We start from the raw sequence: 21,942 nt of genomic DNA on the forward strand, positions 1-21,942 counted from the left end.
CACTTGGATACAGTGTATTTTACGGGGCATCATCAGGGTATGAGAATAGAAGTCAATGCAAAAAAAAAAAAAATCCATCCACATTGACAATCAGTATCTGTAACAGTGGGAGTGTAGCCAGTGACAAGGGAACATGCCTCGGCTGTAATTAACAGAACAAACACAAGCTATTCCCTCGCACAAAGTGAAAGGTTGATGGGATAAGACCAGGCAGGAGAGCAAGGCTGTTCGGCACGTGCTTTAATTTCTTTAATCATTCTTGCTGAATCCCTTCCCTGGATCTCCATCTCTCCGGCTTAGAGGTGTCTCGAAATTGAACATTGTATTCCAAGAGCCACCTCTTTGAAGGCCTACAAAAAGGGACAATTGCTATTCTTTCCCATGATACGATGTTCCCTCAATTGTGTCTCAAAATAGTTCTGGCCTTTTTAGCTGTCACATCACATTGTAAACTCATAACTAAGTGAATTAACATACTGTTTTTTCCATCTTCCAGATCATTAATAAAGATGAAGTTGAGAAAGGGGAAAAATTGGCTGGAAATTAGAAAATATTTTCTTTACGTGAAACCTACTTTACTTTTGCACTTTTGAAGGGAATGATAAAACCTGGTCACTTAACAATTTAAAAAGGACCTTGATAAGGCACATACCTACTGTGAAATGCTAAACCTTTTAGTGGCAGCTAGAGACATGAAGGCAGCAGGTTTAATTCAAAGCCTCTATATGGGGGAGCAGGGAAGCCCCCTTGCCCCCCCAGTTCTAATTTTTTTATAATGATTTTTGATTATGTTATGTTAGTCACCATACAGTACATCCTTAGTTTTTGATGTAGTGTTTCATGATTCATTATCTGCGTATAACACCCAGTGCTCCATGCAATATGTGCCCTTCTTAATAACATCACCAGCCTATCTCAATCCCCCTGATTGCAGTCCTACCCTGATTTCACTGTTGTCTAAGATTAGGGAATAACTGAGTAAAAGCATCCTCTCCAGGCTTTCTTTTCCCCCATGGAGCTCAGGGCACCTTCCTGTTCACAAAATACAACAAACATTTGTATTGGTTTTTATGATTTAGAAAGTACTTTCACCATATGCTTTATATAATCCTTATAATGGCCCTTTCATTATGGTATTACCATATTTTACAGAAGTCAAGGTCCTTTCCAAGTTCATACTCAGAAAGTGGCAAGGCCAGGTTATAATCTGAGGTTTTCTAGGACAAAGTTTGTACTTTCTCATTGTATTTTATCACTTCCTTGTCTCTGCCCATCACACTGGTGCCTGATTTAGGAATTGCACTCTGAAAAGCCCCCATGGGAACTGGAATGCAGGCTCTGAAGGCAGCCACATCTGGGCTTTAATCCTGGATCTGCGAGCTGTGAACTGACAGATTGTTGGAAAATTGCTAAATGGGTCTAAGATTCTGTTTCTTGAGCCATAAAATGGGTATAACAATAATAATATCAATGAGTATCAATGAGATAATATAACAAAAGGATGTACAGTAATGTCTGGAACACCACATAACAGGTGTCCAATAAATGTTGGCTTCTTTTACCCCTGCAACTAACTGTTTCTCCTCCAAACACACACACACACACGCGGCCTGGCATTGCTATGTCATTCTAGGGCTATGCTGGTATATTACTGGATCTTCCAGTTCAGAAGTTGAGGTTAGTGCTCTACCGATGGGATAGAATTAGAATGTAGTTTTGTCTGTATCTCTTAATGTTCCAATTATCCTCGCAAAGGAAAAAAGCGAAAAAAATACATAAAGCTGCTATGAGGATTAATGCATACAGTGTATGTGCTATCTAATAACATCTCACATAAAATTGGCAGGGCCAGAATCTGCCTCATTGTAAGAAGGCTAGCTGAGAAACTTGAGTAATTTATGGAAGAATTCTATGGGACCTATAACTCCACTTTACAGTACATTATTTAAAAATTTCCCCTCCCCCCCACCAGCTTGAAAGAGCTTAAAGAAACATTAGTCAAGGTCTATTCCAATATCCTCATGCAAAAAAAAAAAAAAAAAGGTTGATGTCCTTCAGAGAGTTTGTGACTTGTCCAAGGGCTTACGGCTTGTTCATGGCCAAGCCAGATCTCCTGTCTCCTAGCCCAATGTCCTGTTCTCAAGGTGACATTTATTTTCCAACCCCTTGCTCTCATAGCCCCTGCAAAAAATATGGGGTATGAGCTCACAAAGGAGATCATCTAATTGAAATTTTGGCCTTATCTCACCAGGTCTTATATCATATCTAAGGCTTTCGACACATAAGCGATGCTGGAGAGCAGGGAAGTACAGAATGGCATGAGGAAGGACGGGGTGAATGGAAGGAAGTATCAGATCAGCTGTATCTGGCAAAGCCCAGAAAATGCATGTAAAAACAGAGAACCTCTTTTGGTAGCATGGAGCTCAATTCTTGAAGATAATTAAGAGGTACTTCAATGATAGCAAGAATTAGAGATTATTAAAGCAGGAAGTAGCCTCAGAGATCAGCTGGTTGAAATGGCTTCCTCTATGAATGAGGGAAACTGAGTCCCAGGATAAAGCACATTTGCACAGGGTCAAGTGATGAGTAAGTGGCAGGAACGGAATTAGAGTAGAAACCCTGATGGCCAGCCCAGCCAGCACTGTTTTCTTACAGGGTCTTATGGTGTCCTATTGGTTTTGGGTATTCTTCAGTTTTCATGTTTGAGAATAATTGATTCCGAAGTCCCCCAAATTAAATAAGCTCCTAGCAAATCACCTCCTGGCTGAGAGAGAGTGGCCACGTGCTCCTTCACTTAATCCTCACACCAAGTACCTGTCCTCATGTCCATTTGCTTCACGCCGGCAAGCATATCACTTACCTAAGAAGGCAGAAGGTGAGACAGTCCCATTGCTGCGTGACACCATGACACTGATGCCGGTCTCTATGAAGGGCACGGAGAAGTCGACCACTTCAGATCGCTCCTCATTGATGGTGAGCGATCCCACCGCCATGTAGGCCCTCTTCATGACCACCTGGGAGAAAGGCACAATGCTCCTATTAGAGCACTCAGGAAGGCAAGGGGCCACCACAAGGAAAACAGAGCCCAGCAGCAATTTCCTTAGTATAGCAGGAACAGGAAGTCTATTTACTGTTTTGTATTTTCTAAAATTTCTAAAGGAGCATTTTTTTAATATTGACATGAAACAAAAGAAATGAAAAATGGAAATGGCCCTTATGTTCTGACACTCACCTCTCCAATCATACCGTTCCAGGTTCCATTGATTTTCTTCCCATGCTTGCCATTGGTAACCAGGTAAAGATCATAGGTGAACTTCACAGATTTAGAAATTTTCTTAAGGATGTCAATACAGAACCCCTTGCAGCACTTTTTGATGTAACCTGGCTCCTCATCTGTTTTATTCCTAACCAGTTGAAGAAACAAAAAAAACAAAACAAGGCTTTTATACAAGAGGCAGATATTACCCTTTACCATTAAAACTCCAACCCAAAGCAGGTCTGCCCCTTCACCGCTTAGCACAATGTGTTTCAGACCTGAGTGAGGAAATAAATGAGACCACAAAACTGCGATTTTTTCATTAGCTCATCACATTGAACCATGTTTTCTCACGATTTTTAGTGCTCCTTTGAAGTATAATGTACGTCAGGAAGGTGCGCATACCCTAAGGGTTCGATTGGATAAATTTACACACACTTAACGCACCCATTTAACCAGCACCAAATTGAGATACAGAAAAATTATCCCTTTATTTTCTCTTCCAGGCATTTCCCCACCTTCACCAAAGAGAATCATTATCTGACTTCTAATAGGATAGCAGCTTAGTTTTACCTATATCCAAAAATGTTTCTAAGTCTCAAAATTTCAGGGCATGACTGCTCAAGAAAACATAGTTCAACACCAATGCAAATTTAAATCTCTATAAATTTGAGGGCTGGTTGTTGAGACCAGGCAAGGCCAAAGCTATGTGAGCAGAGTTAGCAGTAAGTCTCCCAGGTCATGATCTGGACAGAACCACAGGGCTGCTCAGTAAGTCCATTGCTCAGTAGTAACGGAAAATTGAACATGGTGCCCAAATCCTTCTATGCCTCAGAGGTCCCCGCCCAGGCAGGTGCTGACAGCTGTATTAAATGTGCCTAACCCACGCCACCCGGAGCACTGGGGAAGGGGCCATACTCAGTGACTATGCGTTTTTGGCAGGGGACTGTGTTCCTCATGCAGGTTCCACTCAGAGGGTCCACACTTTCCACGATGACAAAGGGGGCTTCCTCCAGGGTTACAATGCTCAGATGGTCATCCTCCTGTTCTTCTGTCTCAGGACACATTCGGGGCCACACATAATACTTCATCTGCAGGGACTTGTCTTTCCACTTGCCCACCTGCACAGGGGTAAACAAAAGACTCAGAAACCACTGGCAAGAGACCTTAGCAGCCTCTCCTAGCATTACCCAGGAAGCTATTAAACAAAGGTAAACAGACACAGGCATTGTATGTAATAGAGGGGAAATTCTTTTTAACCTGTATGCTCAAGAAGAGTCTACCATGCCCATATCTAAGAAAGGTAATATATTCATTTGCTCACTCATTTACTAAACATTAAAAGAGGATCTACTATGTGCTGGGCAGCCTGCAAAACCTTGGGGCTCAACGAAGCATCATTCCGCCCTTCATCAAGCTCACATTGAGTGAAAGGGTCAGAAATGTAAACAAATGTTTACAGTGATAGATGGTAAGTGCTAACACCGAAGCCCGTACAAGTGCTGGAAGGATGCCAGAGTTTCCTGCCTGGTGTGGCTGGCGGTTTTTTCCTATTTAACTGTAACAAGGAGCATGATAGTGAGAGCAGCAAATAGCTCTGGAAAGGTCAACAGAATGACTGGAGCAAATGAGCCAGAAGGATGTGTTTTGGCTTGTAACAGAGGTCCAGTGGGAAGCCATGTGGAGAACTGGGTAGGTCTGAATTGGAATAAAATGATAAGTCAGGATTAAAGAACACTGATGCAGCTTAGCTGGGGAAGGAAGCATGGTTGGGCTGGTGGTGAATGCCACAGGTCACTGCAGATATGCACCTGCTGGGTTGGGTGGGAGCCCCGGAGTGGATCACGTAGGTCTTTCTGTGTGCACAGGCTGTGTACCCCAACTTTAGGGAGCAACATTCAAATATACTCCAGTGTGAGAAGTCGGTGCCCCCTGGAATCATTTACGTGGTGGCCCTGCTGCCAATCATCAGGAGAAATGTGTGGGTTCCATTATCTTTTTGAAGAGCCATTCATTCCTGTTTTTATAATAGAATCGGTAGGACTTTGTTGGTGGGTTCTTGTTCTCACTCTGCCCTTAAGTTTCCTGAAGAGGGAACACCTTTTCATTTTCTATAACCAAACATCTTCAATTACCCCAGGGATTATGGATTGTAAACTCCTGCCTTTCCCAATCTATAATTTCCTCCATGCAGCAATGCAAATTAGCAGCATAAGTGAGGCACCAGGACTACAAAACTCCTTAATTATTAACTACATAAATCAATAAAGAACAACAAATGGGCAGCACTTCATAAGTTTTCAAGCAAATAGGCTTAGATTTCCACATTCGTACAAAACCAAAATTCCTTCCTTCATGTCTGCTTTTGTCTACAAATTCGGTTTCTACCTAGTAACTCCCTAGGCGTGGTCTGTATCTCCCTCCCACCTGCCTAGTACGTGCCGCCTACTTCTGCGCCCGTATCAGGTCTGTACAGCCATGGCCCCTGTTTTACTGTATCACTATATCATGGACAGTGGCTTGGTGTCCTGGACCAACTTGTTGGGCATTAACCTTGGTGCTAGTTTTCTTCCAAGCCATCGTTCACTTTTGTATTCAGAATTAGGCACTGAACCGCATGTTTGCTTTCCTTTTTGTGTATCGTCTTCTCTGAACTGAAGGTCCTATTTTGTTGCAAGCCTATTTTTCTTCATATTGCTAAGAGTACTATTTCTCAAGCAGAACTATCCCAGCCATTTGGGGATATTTACGTCTTCAGCTAGTGTTGGAAGGGAGGTAGGGCTTGGGGGATGGGAGACCCCACCCTGGGGGCCCATGTTGTTGGGTCACCCCTGACTTGCCCTATTTATACCAGTGGCCAGACTGATATTTTCTGTGTGTTCGGTGATGGGGAAAAGTTGGGAATCCCTCATTTTTATGTATTTATATTTTTCATTCTTTATCTTCTTCTCCCAATAGTACCTTTGGGGTCTTTTCTTTTAAATCCAAATTTATTCTCTTTTATCTTTACTGCTCTTGGCCTAATCCAAGGGTGCAGCAGCCCATTCTGGGATTATTGCAGGCAACTTCAAACTTCACACAGGGTACCCACACCCCAGAGTGCACTGTGGACACTGCTGCCAGATGGCTCTTCCTAAAACATCCCTTGGTTATATAATCGCTATTTAAGAACTCCAACAGCCTCTCACTGCCCTCGGGATGTGTCCAAACTTCTCACCTAGATGGTTAAGGTGTGTGCATTCAGCTTAATCTACCTTGACAGAGTTAACTTCATTATTTTGAAATATGAATCCTGTGTTCATAGTGTAAAAGGAAGTTATTGATATTGAGAGCTAATGTAGGTTAATCAGGAACACATTTCAACAAGCAAGCAGTATTTTCTTTTCTAATAGACTTACTATATCTGTAAAACAAAAGTGCTGCAGACATAGCACTTTGGCAAAGTTTCTCATGACACCCTTGTGAACAACATGGAATATAATATCAATTATTGTATACTTTGATAGATTTGGAAGTTTAAAATATTTATCCAAAAAAGGGGAAAAAGATTGTTTAATGAATCAATGCCAAGAAGGAAAGAGGTCTTCAGTGACGTGTCAGGAGACTCTGTTCTTACAAGTGCCCTGCACAGTGTTTCATAAAACCAAACAGAAGCAATGCTTACAAAATTGCAAATAACACAAAGCTAAATGGAATAGAAGATATACTGCATTGCAGAATCAAGGTTGGAAGTGATATGAATTAATTGGAATGCGCTAAACCAAATGGAATGAAATTTAGTAATATTTATACATAAAATCGAGCATTTAGATTTTTTAAAAGCAGTTGTACAGTATTTAACAGGAGATATTTCAACTAACAGCAGTTTATAAAAGCTATTGCAATAACAAATATTGTATTTATGAATGTACAGTATCTAGCACATGGGGTGAGGGAAGGGCACAGATGATCCCACTCAGCTCTGTGTTCTTCATACCACAGCTGGGAAACTTGTTGATCCTATAATTCTATGATCAAATGATTTTTACTTACTAGATCATTCTCTTTTATCCAATAATAACTTGCATACGGAGTCCCCGCTAGCATACCTTTTCTCAACTTCCCAATAAGCTAGCTGGGTCTTTCCTTGCTTCACTTTAGTTCAATTCAACCTACAGCAACTGCATGCCAAGCACGGGGCTATGTGTTACAGATAACAACACCAGGTAGCATTTAGCAATGGCTTAGGATACGGTAGGCACTGAACATTCTAAAAATCTCATTAATCTTCACAGCAAGCTTGTGAGATGCGGACTATTATTTAATGTCTCATTTTACAGATGAGAACAGAGGGGTTTGATGACTTTTCCACACTGTCACAGGGAGTGAGTGTAATGCCAGGATTTGAAGCTGAATGATCTGGCTCCACTACCCTGCTCTGCTGCTCTCACCATAAAGGAGTAAAACATGATCCCTGTCCTCTGAGGACAATCTAGTGGGGGGAAAGACACTATCTATTGAAAATAATATCACATTAGGCTTTGGTAATTATCTAATAAAAGGTATAAATANCTCTGAGGACAATCTAGTGAGGGGAAAGACACTATCTATTGAAAATAATATCACATTAGGCTTTGGTAATTATCTAATAAAAGGTATAAATAAAGTACTCTGGGATTCAGAATAGAAGTGATTATTTCTGAAAGCTGATTATTTCTGAAAAGCTAAGGAAGACCCTTATTTTTGAGCTGGGCCTTGAAATGTGATAGTGCATTAGGTGAAGAGTACTCTACCCACCGAGGCAATAGCAAGAGCAAAGGATCAAAGTCCTACAGCTGCTCAAGAGAGATCAACGATAGTCCTTCGCAGATGAAAGGTATGATGTGTGGGGAGAAATGTTCTATCTCAGTTCTCCTTCTCCTTAAAGACCTGTTCATTCTAGCTGAACAATCTTCATTTTCTAGAGAACCAACTAGATAGCACTCATCTCTTCCCAACTCCTTGTTCAATGGCATCACGCTGGTAGCTTGAAATTAGCTGGGGGCACCCATGAAATTGGCAAACACCGCAATTCAGGGCTTCCTCTGCCCATCCCTGTCCCCCAGTTATTAAATATATGCCAGTCAGCAAAAGGACCAGAGTAACCAAATCATTTCATGCTATTCACTACCATATTTAGTGACTTTAATTTTTCAGGTGTCTTGTCTCCTACCCTAAATTCTGAATGTAACCCTAAGTATTTTTGTGACCATGGACAAACGTTTAAAACTCTGAGTCTCAGGTTCCCATATTGGTAGAATAAGGAAATGATTTCTAAGGTGCCTTGCATAAAATCTCATGATCCCAAGATCTTTTTAGGACAGAGGTTCTCTACCACACTTCCACCTGGTTAGAATCCAGTGAAAAAGTGTTCTACATGGTAATTTCCTCAAGGGAGGGAAGTGTCTGATTTGTTTATACAGAAAGATTACCTTGTCTTAAAATAATGATTCTTTTTTATTGTTTCTTCAAGGATGACTGCTGTGAAGAAGAGTAGTTAACAAATTCCCAAGGACTGAAAGGAGAAACAGTTTTGGGGGTGGGGGAAGCCCTCTGCTATAAATATCAGATACACAATGCCAATACAAAGTGCTCGTGTGAAAGAACATGTTTAATTACCTTAAATTAGCTACCTCAAGGGAAGGGGCAAGGACTTAGAAACAAGTGAACAACTAAGTATAATAGGAACTCTTGATGTAGAAAAATAAGGTATGTTTCAACAATTCGCTTAAGGCGGAGGAAGTATGGTGGGGATATTATAAATGGGAGAGTTTGTTCAGAACGATGAAGAATGGCAAGAAGACAAAGAGAAGCCTGAGACACTAAAAGGGAAACTTCTGAATGCTTTCCTAGAATATCTGAACTGGTGTGAGTCTGTAATACCGGAAATGCAGAGAGCAGTGGGAAACGAGGTTAAGGGGAGATATTTCAGAGAAAATAGAGTGAGAAAAACTGAATGAAGAATTTATAGCTGAGGTTAAAATATGATCAGAAAAAGAAAAACCTTGAGGAAATAATGAAGAAAACATCTATAAAGTGCTCTGAATTCCTCAGAGATAAGCACCAAACAAACATCATTACCAGGCGCACATTTAACAACAACATCTGTCTATAAAAAATGCAGTTCTCCGCCATACTAACGTTTAAAAAGAGCTCTTGAGGACTGAAATCATCTTTCTCAAGAGAAAAAAAAAATCTCTCATTAGTTTCCTCAGAAAAACATGGGGTCATTTTTAGGGGTTCTGGTTTGGCGCTCTTGGTACAAGCTGAACACCTGTTCAGCTGGGAATTTCTCCTCAAAAGGAAGCCTACCCCACAAACCTGCAGCATAGTATTCCAGAAGCCTCGCTCAGGAAAATTCTAGAGAACCGAACTGTGGTGATTTTAGACTTCAAAGTCATCCTTTGGCTAACAGATTTCCCCCATTACCACTAGTGAAACTAGTACCAATTAGCACCCTGAGAAGGCCAAGCATAAAATAGAAGGCCACAAGGACCATGTTCCTGCTGAAAGCCCCTGAGTTTGTCCCTTTGGAGAGTGTGTCATCATGGAGAAGGGAGAGGGGCCTGGGCAGGGCACGGCTGCTGTGAAGGCTGCTGCAGTCCTTGCACAGATAGCAAAGGACATCAGTCTCCCCAGGCTGCCTCTCTCATCTGCACAGAAAGTCATTGTTTAGGATCCTGGAACCAAAGCACTTAGGAGAGCCTCTTTAGGTGTCAAAGGTTATTTTTCAAAAATCAAAGTATTTTTGTTTCTTGTTTGAGATAGCATCTGGTTCTAACACTCAATACTTGCTGCTTATTGTATGCATTCCACTGACTTTGATAATGCAAAATTAAAAAAAAATTAAATAATTTTTTAAAGATTTAATTAATTTATTTGACAGAGAGAGTGAGAGAGCACAAGCAGGGGGAGCAGCAGAGGGAGAGGAAGAAGCAGACTCCCCGCTGAGCAAGAAGCCTGATGCTGGGCTCAATCCAGGACCCCACCCCGGGATCATGACCTGAGAATGAGGCAGATGCTCAACTGACTGAGCCATCCACGCACCCTAAAAATGCAAAATTTAAAACTACATGTGATTTCCCTGAGCAAGCTAAAAGAATAGCCACAGTGTCGGCAAGGCAGCCTGAACATGCATCCCACTCTGTCCCAAAGCCACGTCACATCAGGCAGCTGCCCCGGGGCAGGCCTGAGACTCCCAGCAAAAACCTGATGATAAGTAGGCACTCCCATTTCTCTTCCCTAAAGCTACCTATCCTAGCTCTGAGGACTTTTAAAGGTTGAGTGTCTGCTAGTATTCAATTTTGTTCAATCTTTATCTCTCCATATCTGCCCCTCCTCCCCATCACTGATAACCAAGTGGACATTCTGGTGTATGGCCATCCGTTCTTTATATTCACACAAAATACATATACGTGTACATGAAAAAGGAGACATGTGTGTGTATACACGTGTGTGTTTTCCAAAATCCTATCATAATATAAACAAGTCTCTGCAACTTATTTTTTCCACTTCGTCACACATTATGGGCTTACTCCCAGTTAGAGCTAACTCCTTTTAATAGCTGCAACGTAGTCCATAATAACGGACATGCCTCAGCGTATTATGTGTACCCCTATTAATAAGTATTTAGGATATTTCCTGAAAAAGTTGTAACCAAAATACATAATACATATCTTGATATTTCCAAAGCATTCATTCCCAGTAATGAATAAGCAGGATAAAAGGATATTTTTGACCTTTGCCGAAAGTGTGACTGAACTTCCTGTCAGCAACGCATGCGAGCGCTCCCTGCACACATGCTCGCCAGCAGGTTTTTAGCACTGTTAACGTCTGCCAACCTAAGGAATGAAAAACGGTATCTAATTGCTTGAATTTCATCTCCTCGGCTCACAGTGAGTGAAAACTCTTTTACCCTCTGGTCTTACCCCTCACGTATTTTCCATGGAGCTCTTTGTCTTTCGTATCTATTTGTAGGGAGCTCCTGGTGTAGCAGGATAGTAATCCCCTATCTGTCAGATACGCTTGAAACATTGTTCTCGTTCTGAGATTTGTCTTCTGTTTTGGCTATATTTTTTAATGCACAGGCTCTTACCTTTACCTTTCTTTCTTTTGTAGTATCACATCTCTTTATATAGAACATTTGGTTTCCCCGTTTTACTTTAAAGAAAAAAGATCTACCCCACTCTCAGAGTGGTCCTTGCTCCTCCCTTTTGCATGGAGCTTGTCCTGTACCGTCTGATGGACATGTAGCTTTGCCTCGTGTTGTTCAGTCTTCCCTCCGTCAGTCTTTCCATGCCTCTCAAATGTTCTGCATCCTTCTCAGCCCCTCTCAGGCCTCCTCACTTCCAAGACGCTGTCCCTGGTCACCCCCGCTCCAAGAAAAAGCTCTATTTGATCTTCCGGAATAATTTTGTGGGTCAACCACTCCCTTTTGCTGTTATATTAAAATACTAGCTACAGCTTGATATACAANCGCATTCCACTGACTTTGATAATGCAAAATTAAAAAAAAATTAAATAATTTTTTAAAGATTTAATTAATTTATTTGACAGAGAGAGTGAGAGAGCACAAGCAGGGGGAGCAGCAGAGGGAGAGGAAGAAGCAGACTCCCCGCTGAGCAAGAAGCCTGATGCTGGGCTCAATCCAGGACCCCACCCCGGGATCATGACCTGAGAATGAGGCAGATGCTCAACTGACTGAGCCATCCACGCACCCTAAAAATGCAAAATTTAAAACTACGTGTGATTTCCCTGAGCAAGCTAAAAGAATAGCCACAGTGTCGGCAAGGCAGCCCGAACATGCATCCCACTCTGTCCCAAAGCCACATCACATCAGGCAGCTGCCCCGGGGCAGGCCTGAGACTCCCAACAAAAACCTGATGATAAGTAGGCACTCCCATTTCTCTTCCCTAAAGCTACCTATCCTAGCTCTGAGGACTTTTAAAGGTTGAGTGTCTGCTAGTATTCAATTTTGTTCAATCTTTATCTCTCCATATCTGCCCCTCCTCCCCATCACTGATAACCAAGTGGACATTCTGGTGTATGGCCATCCGTTCTTTATATTCACACAAAATACATATACGTGTACATGAAAAAGGAGACGTGTGTGTATGCACGTGTGTATTTTCCAAAATCCTATCATAATATAAACAAGTCTCTGCAACTTGTTTTTTCCACTTCGTCACACATTATGGGCTTACTCCCAGTGAGAGCTAACTCCTTTTAATAGCTGCAACGTAGTCCATAATAACGGACATGCCTCAGCGTATTACATGTACCCCTATTAATAAGTATTTAGGATATTTCCTGAAAAAGTTGTAACCAAAATACATAATACATATCTTGATATTTCCAAAGCATTCATTCCCAGTAATGAATAAGCAGGATAAAAGGATATTTTTGACCTTTGCCGAAAGTGTGACTGAACTTCCTGTCAGCAACGCATGCGAGCGCTCCCTGCACACATGCTCGCCAGCAGGTTTTTAGCACTGTTAACGTCTGCCAACCTAAGGAATGAAAAACGGTGTCTAATTGCTTGAATTTCATCTCCTCGGCTCACAGTGAGTGAAAACTCTTTTACCCTCTGGTCTTACCCCTCACGCATTTTCCGTGGAGCTCTTTGTCTTTGGTATCTATTTGTAGGGAGCTCCTGGTGTAGCAGGATAGTAATCCCCTATCTGTCAGATACGCTTGAAACATTGTTCTCGTTCTGAGATTTGTCTTCTGTTTTGGCTATATTTTTTAATGCACAGGCTCTTACCTTTACCTTTCTTTCTTTTGTAGTATCACATCTCTTTATATAGAACATTTGGTTTCCCCGTTTTACTNTATTTTCCATGGAGCTCTTTGTCTTTCGTATCTATTTGTAGGGAGCTCCTGGTGTAGCAGGATAGTAATCCCCTATCTGTCAGATACGCTTGAAACATTGTTCTCGTTCTGAGATTTGTCTTCTGTTTTGGCTATATTTTTTAATGCACAGGCTCTTACCTTTACCTTTCTTTCTTTTGTAGTATCACATCTCTTTATATAGAACATTTGGTTTCCCCGTTTTACTTTAAAGAAAAAAGATCTACCCCACTCTCAGAGTGGTCCTTGCTCCTCCCTTTTGCATGGAGCTTGTCCTGTACCGTCTGATGGACATGTAGCTTTGCCTCGTGTTGTTCAGTCTTCCCTCCGTCAGTCTTTCCATGCCTCTCAAATGTTCTGCATCCTTCTCAGCCCCTCTCAGGCCTCCTCACTTCCAAGACGCTGTCCCTGGTCACCCCCGCTCCAAGAAAAAGCTCTATTTGATCTTCCGGAATAATTTTGTGGGTCAACCACTCCCTTTTGCTGTTATATTAAAATACTAGCTACAGTTTGATATACAAATCCCTGTCTCTGAATATGTCTTTAAGCCCTCTAGGGCAGAGACTGTGTTATTTTCTTTCTTTTTGTCCCTTGTCCTGGCTTGAACAAGTGTGTTCTTAGTAAATCACTGAGTGATGTCACCAGGGGAAAAATGCATGGTACCCTCCAAAGGCTCCAGTAGGTAGAATCCCAGTGTTCTTCCACAGAAAGGCCTTAGGAAGCAAAGCCTGCTGCACATACTGCTTCTCTTCAGTCTGTCTTTCTCCAGCATCCTGGTTATAAAGCTGCCCTGGATGGACTTGGTTCCGTGTGCATTGCTTTAAGTATAACGGTGAAATCCGCTGCACAGAGAACCTAACAAGGCTACCCGCACAGCTTGATGCTCCTTGTCCTAATCATTTGCATAGTCAGTGAAGGCTAGGTTTAGAACTCCAGCATTTGAAAAATGCATTAGAAAGTAATTTGCATATTCAAATTTGATCCATGACCACCTGGGCCTATTGAGGCTTCGGCACTCAGGAAGCTGGGGACCAGCAACCCGGGACACATGGGCCACGGGGAGGTCCAGCCAGCCACTCTTGCCTGGCACTTGTGTGGGTCTCCCAGTGAAACTGAGCCAGCGGTTGTCATCCCAAGTCTCGGTTGCTATCCCTGTCTCACGCCCAGGGCTCCCTGGGGACTGTGCATTCCCACCCGCTGCTGCCAGCCTTCGCCCTCGGGAGAGATCCTTATTCTCCACTCCTTCTGCCCTCTGTGTCTCCTGCGCTGGAGAGCTGAGGAATGGGGAAATGGCAAGCAAGAGTAGAAGCAGGTGCCAGGGATGGAAGCTGCTGATTCCCCGGGTGCCAGAGAACAGTTGTGAGCATTTCAGATAACTCCACAAGCAGATGTGACAAGAAAACTGGCCTAGCGAGACAGAAAGAAGAATGAAGCCAGTGATCATGAATGAAGGCAGTGTTAATATTGGAGCCATTGTAGCTCTTCTGGGCCGGACCCTGTGCCAGGCACCTCACGTGGAGTCGTGGCATTGCTTTGTCACTAATTTCCCAGAAGGTGATACCCATAATACAGACAAAACACAGACTCACTGAGGGTCCAGGGTTTTATCCCGGACCTCTTTGACTCTAGAAGGCCATGTTTCTTTCACTCTGCCATGTTGCCAAAAGAATATTCCTGACCTCTTTATTCCTCACTTTACTGTGATCTGAGAGGCAAGAGTCTGCTTCAGCCCCATAGCCTCCCACCCTCACCCCAGAAACTGTGAACAATGGTTGTGTCTAAAGGCTTTGTGGCAAGTCCACAGTGTGGGCCTGACACGCAGGATGGTAGCAGGTGGCAGTGGGAGGCACAGTGCTGACAGGCTGTGTGACCTTTGGTGAGTTATTTCATCTCTCTGTGCCTGGTACATCTCAGCTTTGTGCAAGTATTTGCTATTTTCCTCTCCCTTCTCCCCCTCCTCATTATCACTATTACTCCTACGACTGAAACATGGGAACAACTTTTTAACATGTCTAACTTTGTCCCAGAAACATAATCTTTTTTTTTTTCCTTGCAAGTGGCAAGGGGGAAATACTGAACCAACTCCAACTTCTCAAACTTTCACTCAATTCATTAAAACATGTCAGGGTAAGGAGGGCACATATTGCATGGTGCACTGGGTGTTATACACAACTAATGAATCATCGAACTTTGCATCAGAAACCAGGGATGTACTGTATGGCGACTAACATAATATAATAAAAACATTAAAAAAAAACATGTCAGAGCAAACTCCATGCAATTCTTTTGGTTTTGTGCACTGTTTTCATACAAATAAAAACAGAAATCACAAAGATTAAAAATGCTATGACCCTTCTAGATTTACCATAGGCTTTGAACCCAAAGAGTCCCAATGAGCCAGGTGTTCCTCCTCCATAAACCCCGCCCTGGGATGAGATGAGTATTTTAGAAAAGGCGTTAGTTCTTTCAGGTCAGAGCGTTTTATTCATAGTTTGCCACACAGGCTCAAATAGACTGAAAGGTTCAGCATGTTGTCCTGAAGTGTCTGAAAGGGTTTGAAATCTCCCAAGCCCATGCTCCCCATCTGTGGACAGGAACCTCAGAGTCCCATCTGGGGACTTAAGAGGGCTCAGTCACTGAGAGCTGAGCTCAACCATCTCCTCTGACCTACCTTTTCCCAAAAAAGGCCTTTCCTCTGAAACTCCAAGATCGAGTCCTGCACCACCTTCTAGGACATGTGGGAGCCAGTCAGGGACATGCATGTCAAATTTCAACAGCACTCAGGCTAGTCCCACTTTCCCTGACTCTCCTTCCTCCTACATCACAGGACTCTGGATGTGTGTGCAACATGCCCAGAACATGGGCTGGCCCCAGAGCACAGCTCAGTAGGGACGCTGGCTGCTGGATGTGGGTGGACTCCAGGGCTGCTGCTGTAATCTGCTTTTGGGGCCCAGGCCACAGACTTCAGTCATGAACACTGCTCATCATTGGGTTCGCTTCTTACTACTCTCTACCTCTGTCCTCAAATGAGAGGCTGTGAGGGGAGAGCAGAGGTGCACAGTGTCTGCCCATTCTGAATGCGACGTCCTGGATTTGAGCACCAGTATTTGTATATGTGTAATGTATGCGGTGTGTGCATGGGTGACTGTACGTATGTATTAATTAGTCCGTCCATTCATTCATTCACTCCACTACTTCATTCTCTTTTTGTCATATTAGTTAAGTGCATAGGCTTTGAAGTCAGAAAGGCCTAATTCGAGTCCTGGCTTGGCTTGTGTGTGACTCTGGACAAGTTACCTAACCTTTTAAACTTTGTGTTGTGGATGCCAGCTGCTCTACCAACCTGCCACCTTCCACCTGACTCTTCCTGCTCACTCTCTCCCCTGACCCCTTTTCTTAGTTCAGTCTCTCCTCCTTTTGTGAACTGTTGCTTCCAACTACATGGTCCTGTGGAAGCTGCCATGGTACTGCCCTTCTCAGTCTATCCCCTGGCCTGAGGGCCGGGGCACCTGACTGCTGGGTGATTTTTAACCTTAGGACTAAAAGGAGTGCCAAGTCAGTGTCACCCCAGTAGCATAAGCTGGAATACGTAAAATTCAGAAGCAGTTGGCAGCTACGTTTGGGACCCGATGAAGAAAACTGGCTTTTATGGAGAGAGAGAAGAATGAAGCCAGTAGTCAGAGAAAAGTATATACAAGTGAGAGACAGTGAGATATCTGAGAGCATCAGAGTCCTGGCTTCTAGCTATTCTAGATGCCTAGCCACAGTTCTGTTGTGGGTTCTGGTGAGACAATCTCTGGTGAGATAATAATGAATTTACCTTTTGCTTAAGCTAGTTCAAGTTGGGTGTCTATTCTTTATAATCACAGCAAGTCCTCATCACACATTGTTTATCTCACCTATAAAAGGCCATAGAGAATAACTATAACTATCTTTGTAGGATTTTGATAAAAATCAAATAAGGTAATGTACATACAATGCTTTTTGGAATGCCTGGAATATGGTGAGCCCTGAGTATATGCCAGTGGTGGTGGTAGTGGTGGTATTTCTTATCAGTTTTTTGTGACCATCTCAGGACCCAAGAAGTGGGTTGGCTCACCAGCGACAGGCAGATTCCACTGTCATTCCTAAGCAAGTGCTCCCCTGCCTGGGGCCAGGGAAGGAGAAGCAAGAGGCCCGCACTCAAGCTCAGAGTTCTGGATTTAGGCAGGGCCAACCAGCTAGAGTTTCTGCTGTCAAGTCCGACAGTGGCTTGTGACTGCATCCCCTATCTGGCCCCCAGGCCTCGAGGGGGTGACTTGGACAGCCAATCACACTCAGCAGATCATTTGGCATCTCCTTCCAACCGGCCTATGAGCCAAACTTTGCGGCCAGGTCCAGTCATTTTCATGCCTTCTATCTCCCTTTTTATTCTCTATGCACCCCTTCCACAAATCCTCCTCCAGGATTAGGAGCTCATACGCAGGTTTCTGTAAGATCCCTGTCTCGGGGCTCCCTATGCCAGGCAAGTTGCTTTTTCCCACTACTCCATATTGCCTCAAGTATTAGATAAGATGCATAAGAACAGTATCAGGCATGGAGTAATAATAATGCTCAGTAAATGGTCCTGACTCAGAATAGCCCACCCGTCCCATTCTCCCTAGGCAGCCCCACACGCCTTGGGCCCACCACAGGATTAGAGGCCCTAAGAACGCAGAACAGCTGAAGGATAAAATGCATGGGACAGAAGCAGTGCCACCATCCAGAAGGCACTGAGTTCTCATGGGAGACCCCTGGGAGCCCGCGATGATTATAACTGCTCTTCAAACACTGCTTACTGGACTGAGCCCAGCTTGTTCGGCCCTTTGCCTCCTGGTGAGTTTCATCACATCCTCCATCATGATCCTCCTCTGAATTCCAAATGTATTCAAGATGTTTAAAGGAAAGGTTATTTGAAACCACACAGGAATCTACCATAGATCTTAGACATGCTGGGCTAGCACTCCTCCAAAGGGTATCTCGGGATGCTAAGGAAAATGATGTCAGTAGTTGCAGCCCAACAAGCAAAATCGGGCTCTCACACAAAATATACAGAGCTAGAAAAGGTGGCCGGAACCGGAGCAGGACCTCATCAGGTGAGACTATAGAGAGCTGTTTTTAGTGCTGCAGGGCATTCGTGCTCAAGGGCCAAAAAGAAAGTAACAGGAGGGATTGTGGAAAAGGAACATATTGTGTAAGTATAATGACAATGTTTTCCAGACCACAAATCTGGATGTAAACTCTGATAATTATGAATGTGTTTTCAGGGATGATGAAGCAACATAGTTGAAAGTGTGATCATCCAGGAAATCCAAGGCATAAGGTTGTGAATATATATGAAAAGAAACAAGGCATGAACATTGAAAAGACACATAAAAATCACCGAGGCGATGGAGGAGCACAAATAGAAGAGGTCAAAGTCATTGAAAATGCATTATAATTTAAAAGACTAGACCACAGAGAAAAGAGAAAAAAGTCATGAAAGATAGGCTTCTAAGAAGGTACCTTGTAGAATTCATAGAACAGGTTCCTCACCCCTCACTAAGGCCATGGACAAGAGGACTAAATCCCTAGCAATACCACTCCTAAGATTGTCCCAGCTCTCCCACCCTCCTGAGGCAGAATCGTCCAACTTTGTGGACACACATACCTGCTAAGTATGTACAAAATAGTCTTTATGGAATATTCTGGACTATGTTATCCAAAGTCATTCCTTTTCTCCCTGAAATGCCTTCCCCTAGCTTTGAAGGCTAGAAATGGCAGGAAAGGATTTCACACTGGCCGCCATTCTCAGACACACCACCTCTTTCCTGGATTCCTACATTACTCCTGACTGGTTTTCCCACCTCCAGTCCTATCTCGTCCAGTCCATCCTCCACTGGGTCCCAGTGTGAGCTGTCTAACATTCAGATCTGACCCCATCCTTCCCCTTTTCAAAGTCTGTCAGTGCCTCGTCCTTCAACTACGGAGTGATATCCACCCTCCTTGGACGAGTACATAGTTATTCTCCACCCTTTCCCTTCCTCTCTCCCCTTCCCTCTTTCTTTCCGTCCCTCCCTCTCTTCCTTTCTCTCTTCTTTCTGGCCTTTCTGCTTTCATTTTAACTTATCTCTTCAGGGTTCCTAGCCTTTACCTTAATCTGGTAAAGGCAAAATATGCTGTTTCCTATCGGAATGCCCTTACCCTTCCCTTACTGGGATTCTCTATTTTAAATCTCTTTTCTTCTGGATCACACCACTCAACCTTTAAGATTCAACATAGGTAGTATCTACTCCAAGAAGCCTTTCCTCACCATGCCCCCAGGTGGGGTTGAGGAGTTAAGTAGCCTTCTTTTGTTCCCTCCAAATACCCTGTACATATCCCCATCACTGAACTTGCTATAGCATATTTAGTTGCTTATGTGTTTCGTCTCCTCTAGTAGAGTATAATTTCCTCAATGGCAGGGAATGAACATTATTATTACTATTACAATATCTGCAATGCCTAGCATAAGGAATAGTAAATGTTAGGTGAACAAATGAGTGAGTGGGATTTTAAAAGGAGAACCTGCTTTTGGCAGCTAATAATAAATGATGGTGATTCTACTAATAATACTAGCTAATATTTACTGAGCATTCACTATTATGTCAGGGACCATGCTAAGCAAGGTGCATGCATTATTGAATTTAATCCTCAGAAAGTCTTATAAGGTAGATATTATTTTTATAGCCATTCATGGTAGATCATTATATTAGTAGTACCCACCATGAATCATATATCCCAATATCTATACTCGCATAGTCTCCTCTCTCACTGACTCTAGATTTGGCCTTGTGACTTGCTTTTTGACCAGTAGAATCGCAAAATATGTGATTCATATAGAGACTTGATGAGTGACAGTGCAATGGGCCTTGCCTTCTTGGAATGTTGCTGATAACTCTGAAGAAACTTGATCTAGCCTCCTTGAGGATGGACAAACACGCAGAACGGGTCCAGCTGATGGCCAGAAGCAATAGCTAGACATGCAAGTGAGGCCATTTTGGATTATCCAGGTCACCCCAGCGGATGAGTGGCACCATGTTGAGGTGAACCCAAGAACCACTCAGCTCATTCCCAACTCAAACTGCTGCCCCCAATAGTGAGTAATACAATGGTAGTTGTTTCAAGCCACTAAGCTTTGGGGTGGTTGTTACATAGCAGAGGTTCACTGAAATATATCCACCTTGGAAAAGGCTACACATTTCAGGCAAAACTGAAGATGTTAGAAGAAAGATGACAGAGATAGAATTAAAAGACAAAACATCACCAAGTTCTTTACAGTTCCTTAATATAAATAAGTACCTCGCTGACATAAGTCCTTCTTAACTGTAGTACTGTTGGAAGAGTGCTAAACGCAGAGTCGTGTTTCAGGCCCAGCCCTACTATCACTGACAAGTCCTATGAATGTGACAAATCATTGAGCCTCTGGGAATCTGAGTTTCTTCACCAGCAAAGTGGGGAGATATATACTTATGACTACTCTACTAAATCACAGGGTTGGTAAGAGAATCAAACATACATCAAACTGTCCAAATGGAGGTATTAATGCTACTGAAATTAGTTAATAACTTTGGATCACAACAATTACTAACAACTCCTCCACAAACCAACAAAAGCTGGTGGGACAGAGGAGGATGCTAAAGAATGGGAAATTCTTTTTTTTTAAGATTTTATTTATTTATTTGACAGAGATAGAGACAGGCAGTGAGAGAGGGAACACACGCAGGGGGAGTGGGAGAGGAAGAAGCAGGCTTCCAGCGGAGGAGGCTGATGTGGGGCTCGATCCCATAACGCCGGGATCACGCTCTCAGCCCAAGGCAGACGCTTAACGACTGCGCCACCTAGGCTCCCCAAGAATGGGGAATTCAGAAGCTGAACTGTCAATATCCTTCCATGCACCAAATAACGTTTCTCTGGTAGGTATTTCAACACCTTTAGTATTAGTGGTATCTCATCGTCTTCCTTACACGGTGCTCTTGAGATACTTTGTGTAACTGTTTTTTGTTTTATCCAGTGTTTAAAATCTAGTGTCACACCATCTCTTAAAGGTCGGGAGAGTACCTGATCTCAAAGCCAAAGCACTGGCCAGGAATCTGAGGACTTGCTCAGACTCTACCTCCCACCAGCTATGGGACCTTGTCCCTTAACCTTGCTGAGTCAAATTCTCTGTTAAATATGAAGGTAAACAACTCCCCCAGAGGGGTTTAAGGGCAGCAAATGTGATAATGTATGTGGAAGTGTCCTGAAATCGGCTACTCCCTGCACAAAATCATGGTACTAGAAGTGCCCCATTGAGCAAAAAATACCTGATGTTTAGAGGTATTTATTTATTTAGAAGCAATGATAGGCCAGACACTGGGCTAAGTGGTAAGTCTGGCAGGGGAAAAATGGGGAAACAGACATTTGAGGTACAAGGTAATTTACCTCTGGTCACATAATTAAGAAATGGCTGAATTGGATAGAAACCCTTATTTGCCTCCCTCCAAAGCCTGGGCTTCTTCTATAGTGCTGGGCAGTCTCCAAATGGAACCTCCTCAGTCCACAGGAGAGCAAAATTATTGGCCACGTAGTTTACCATTAAATGGGGTCACCAGCTTGTGGCTCAAGAAACAGATGATGAAAAAAGTGCTGGGGGGAGAAAATGCCTGTTTACAAACACAGCTTAATCAATTAGTCAACTCAGATGGGGCAGAAGAGACGGGTTTCCAGATGTCTGACCTGGAGAATTAATTAGCAGAAAGGACCAGGCTTGGACTCCTGTCCAGAGCACATGGTGGGTTTAA

At 43.1% G+C, this 21,942-nt stretch overlaps 1 protein-coding gene across 1 annotated transcript in view; it reads right to left on the bottom strand.

The window, feature by feature from the left end:
• Nucleotides 1-21,942, bottom strand: part of GRIN2B (glutamate ionotropic receptor NMDA type subunit 2B) — a 420,098-nt gene that overhangs the window by 46,807 nt on the left and 351,349 nt on the right. Inside the window, exons 6-8 of the mRNA XM_034645464.1 lie at nucleotides 4,175-4,377; nucleotides 3,233-3,404; nucleotides 2,861-3,014 (exon numbers count right to left, since the gene is read on the bottom strand). Of these exons, the coding sequence (XP_034501355.1) occupies nucleotides 2,861-3,014; nucleotides 3,233-3,404; nucleotides 4,175-4,377 (529 nt within the window). The remainder of the gene's footprint in view (nucleotides 1-2,860; nucleotides 3,015-3,232; nucleotides 3,405-4,174; nucleotides 4,378-21,942) is intronic.

The sequence above is a fragment of the Ailuropoda melanoleuca genome, chromosome 16 (genome assembly GCF_002007445.2).
Source record: "Ailuropoda melanoleuca isolate Jingjing chromosome 16, ASM200744v2, whole genome shotgun sequence".
Lineage (NCBI taxonomy): Eukaryota > Metazoa > Chordata > Mammalia > Carnivora > Ursidae > Ailuropoda > Ailuropoda melanoleuca.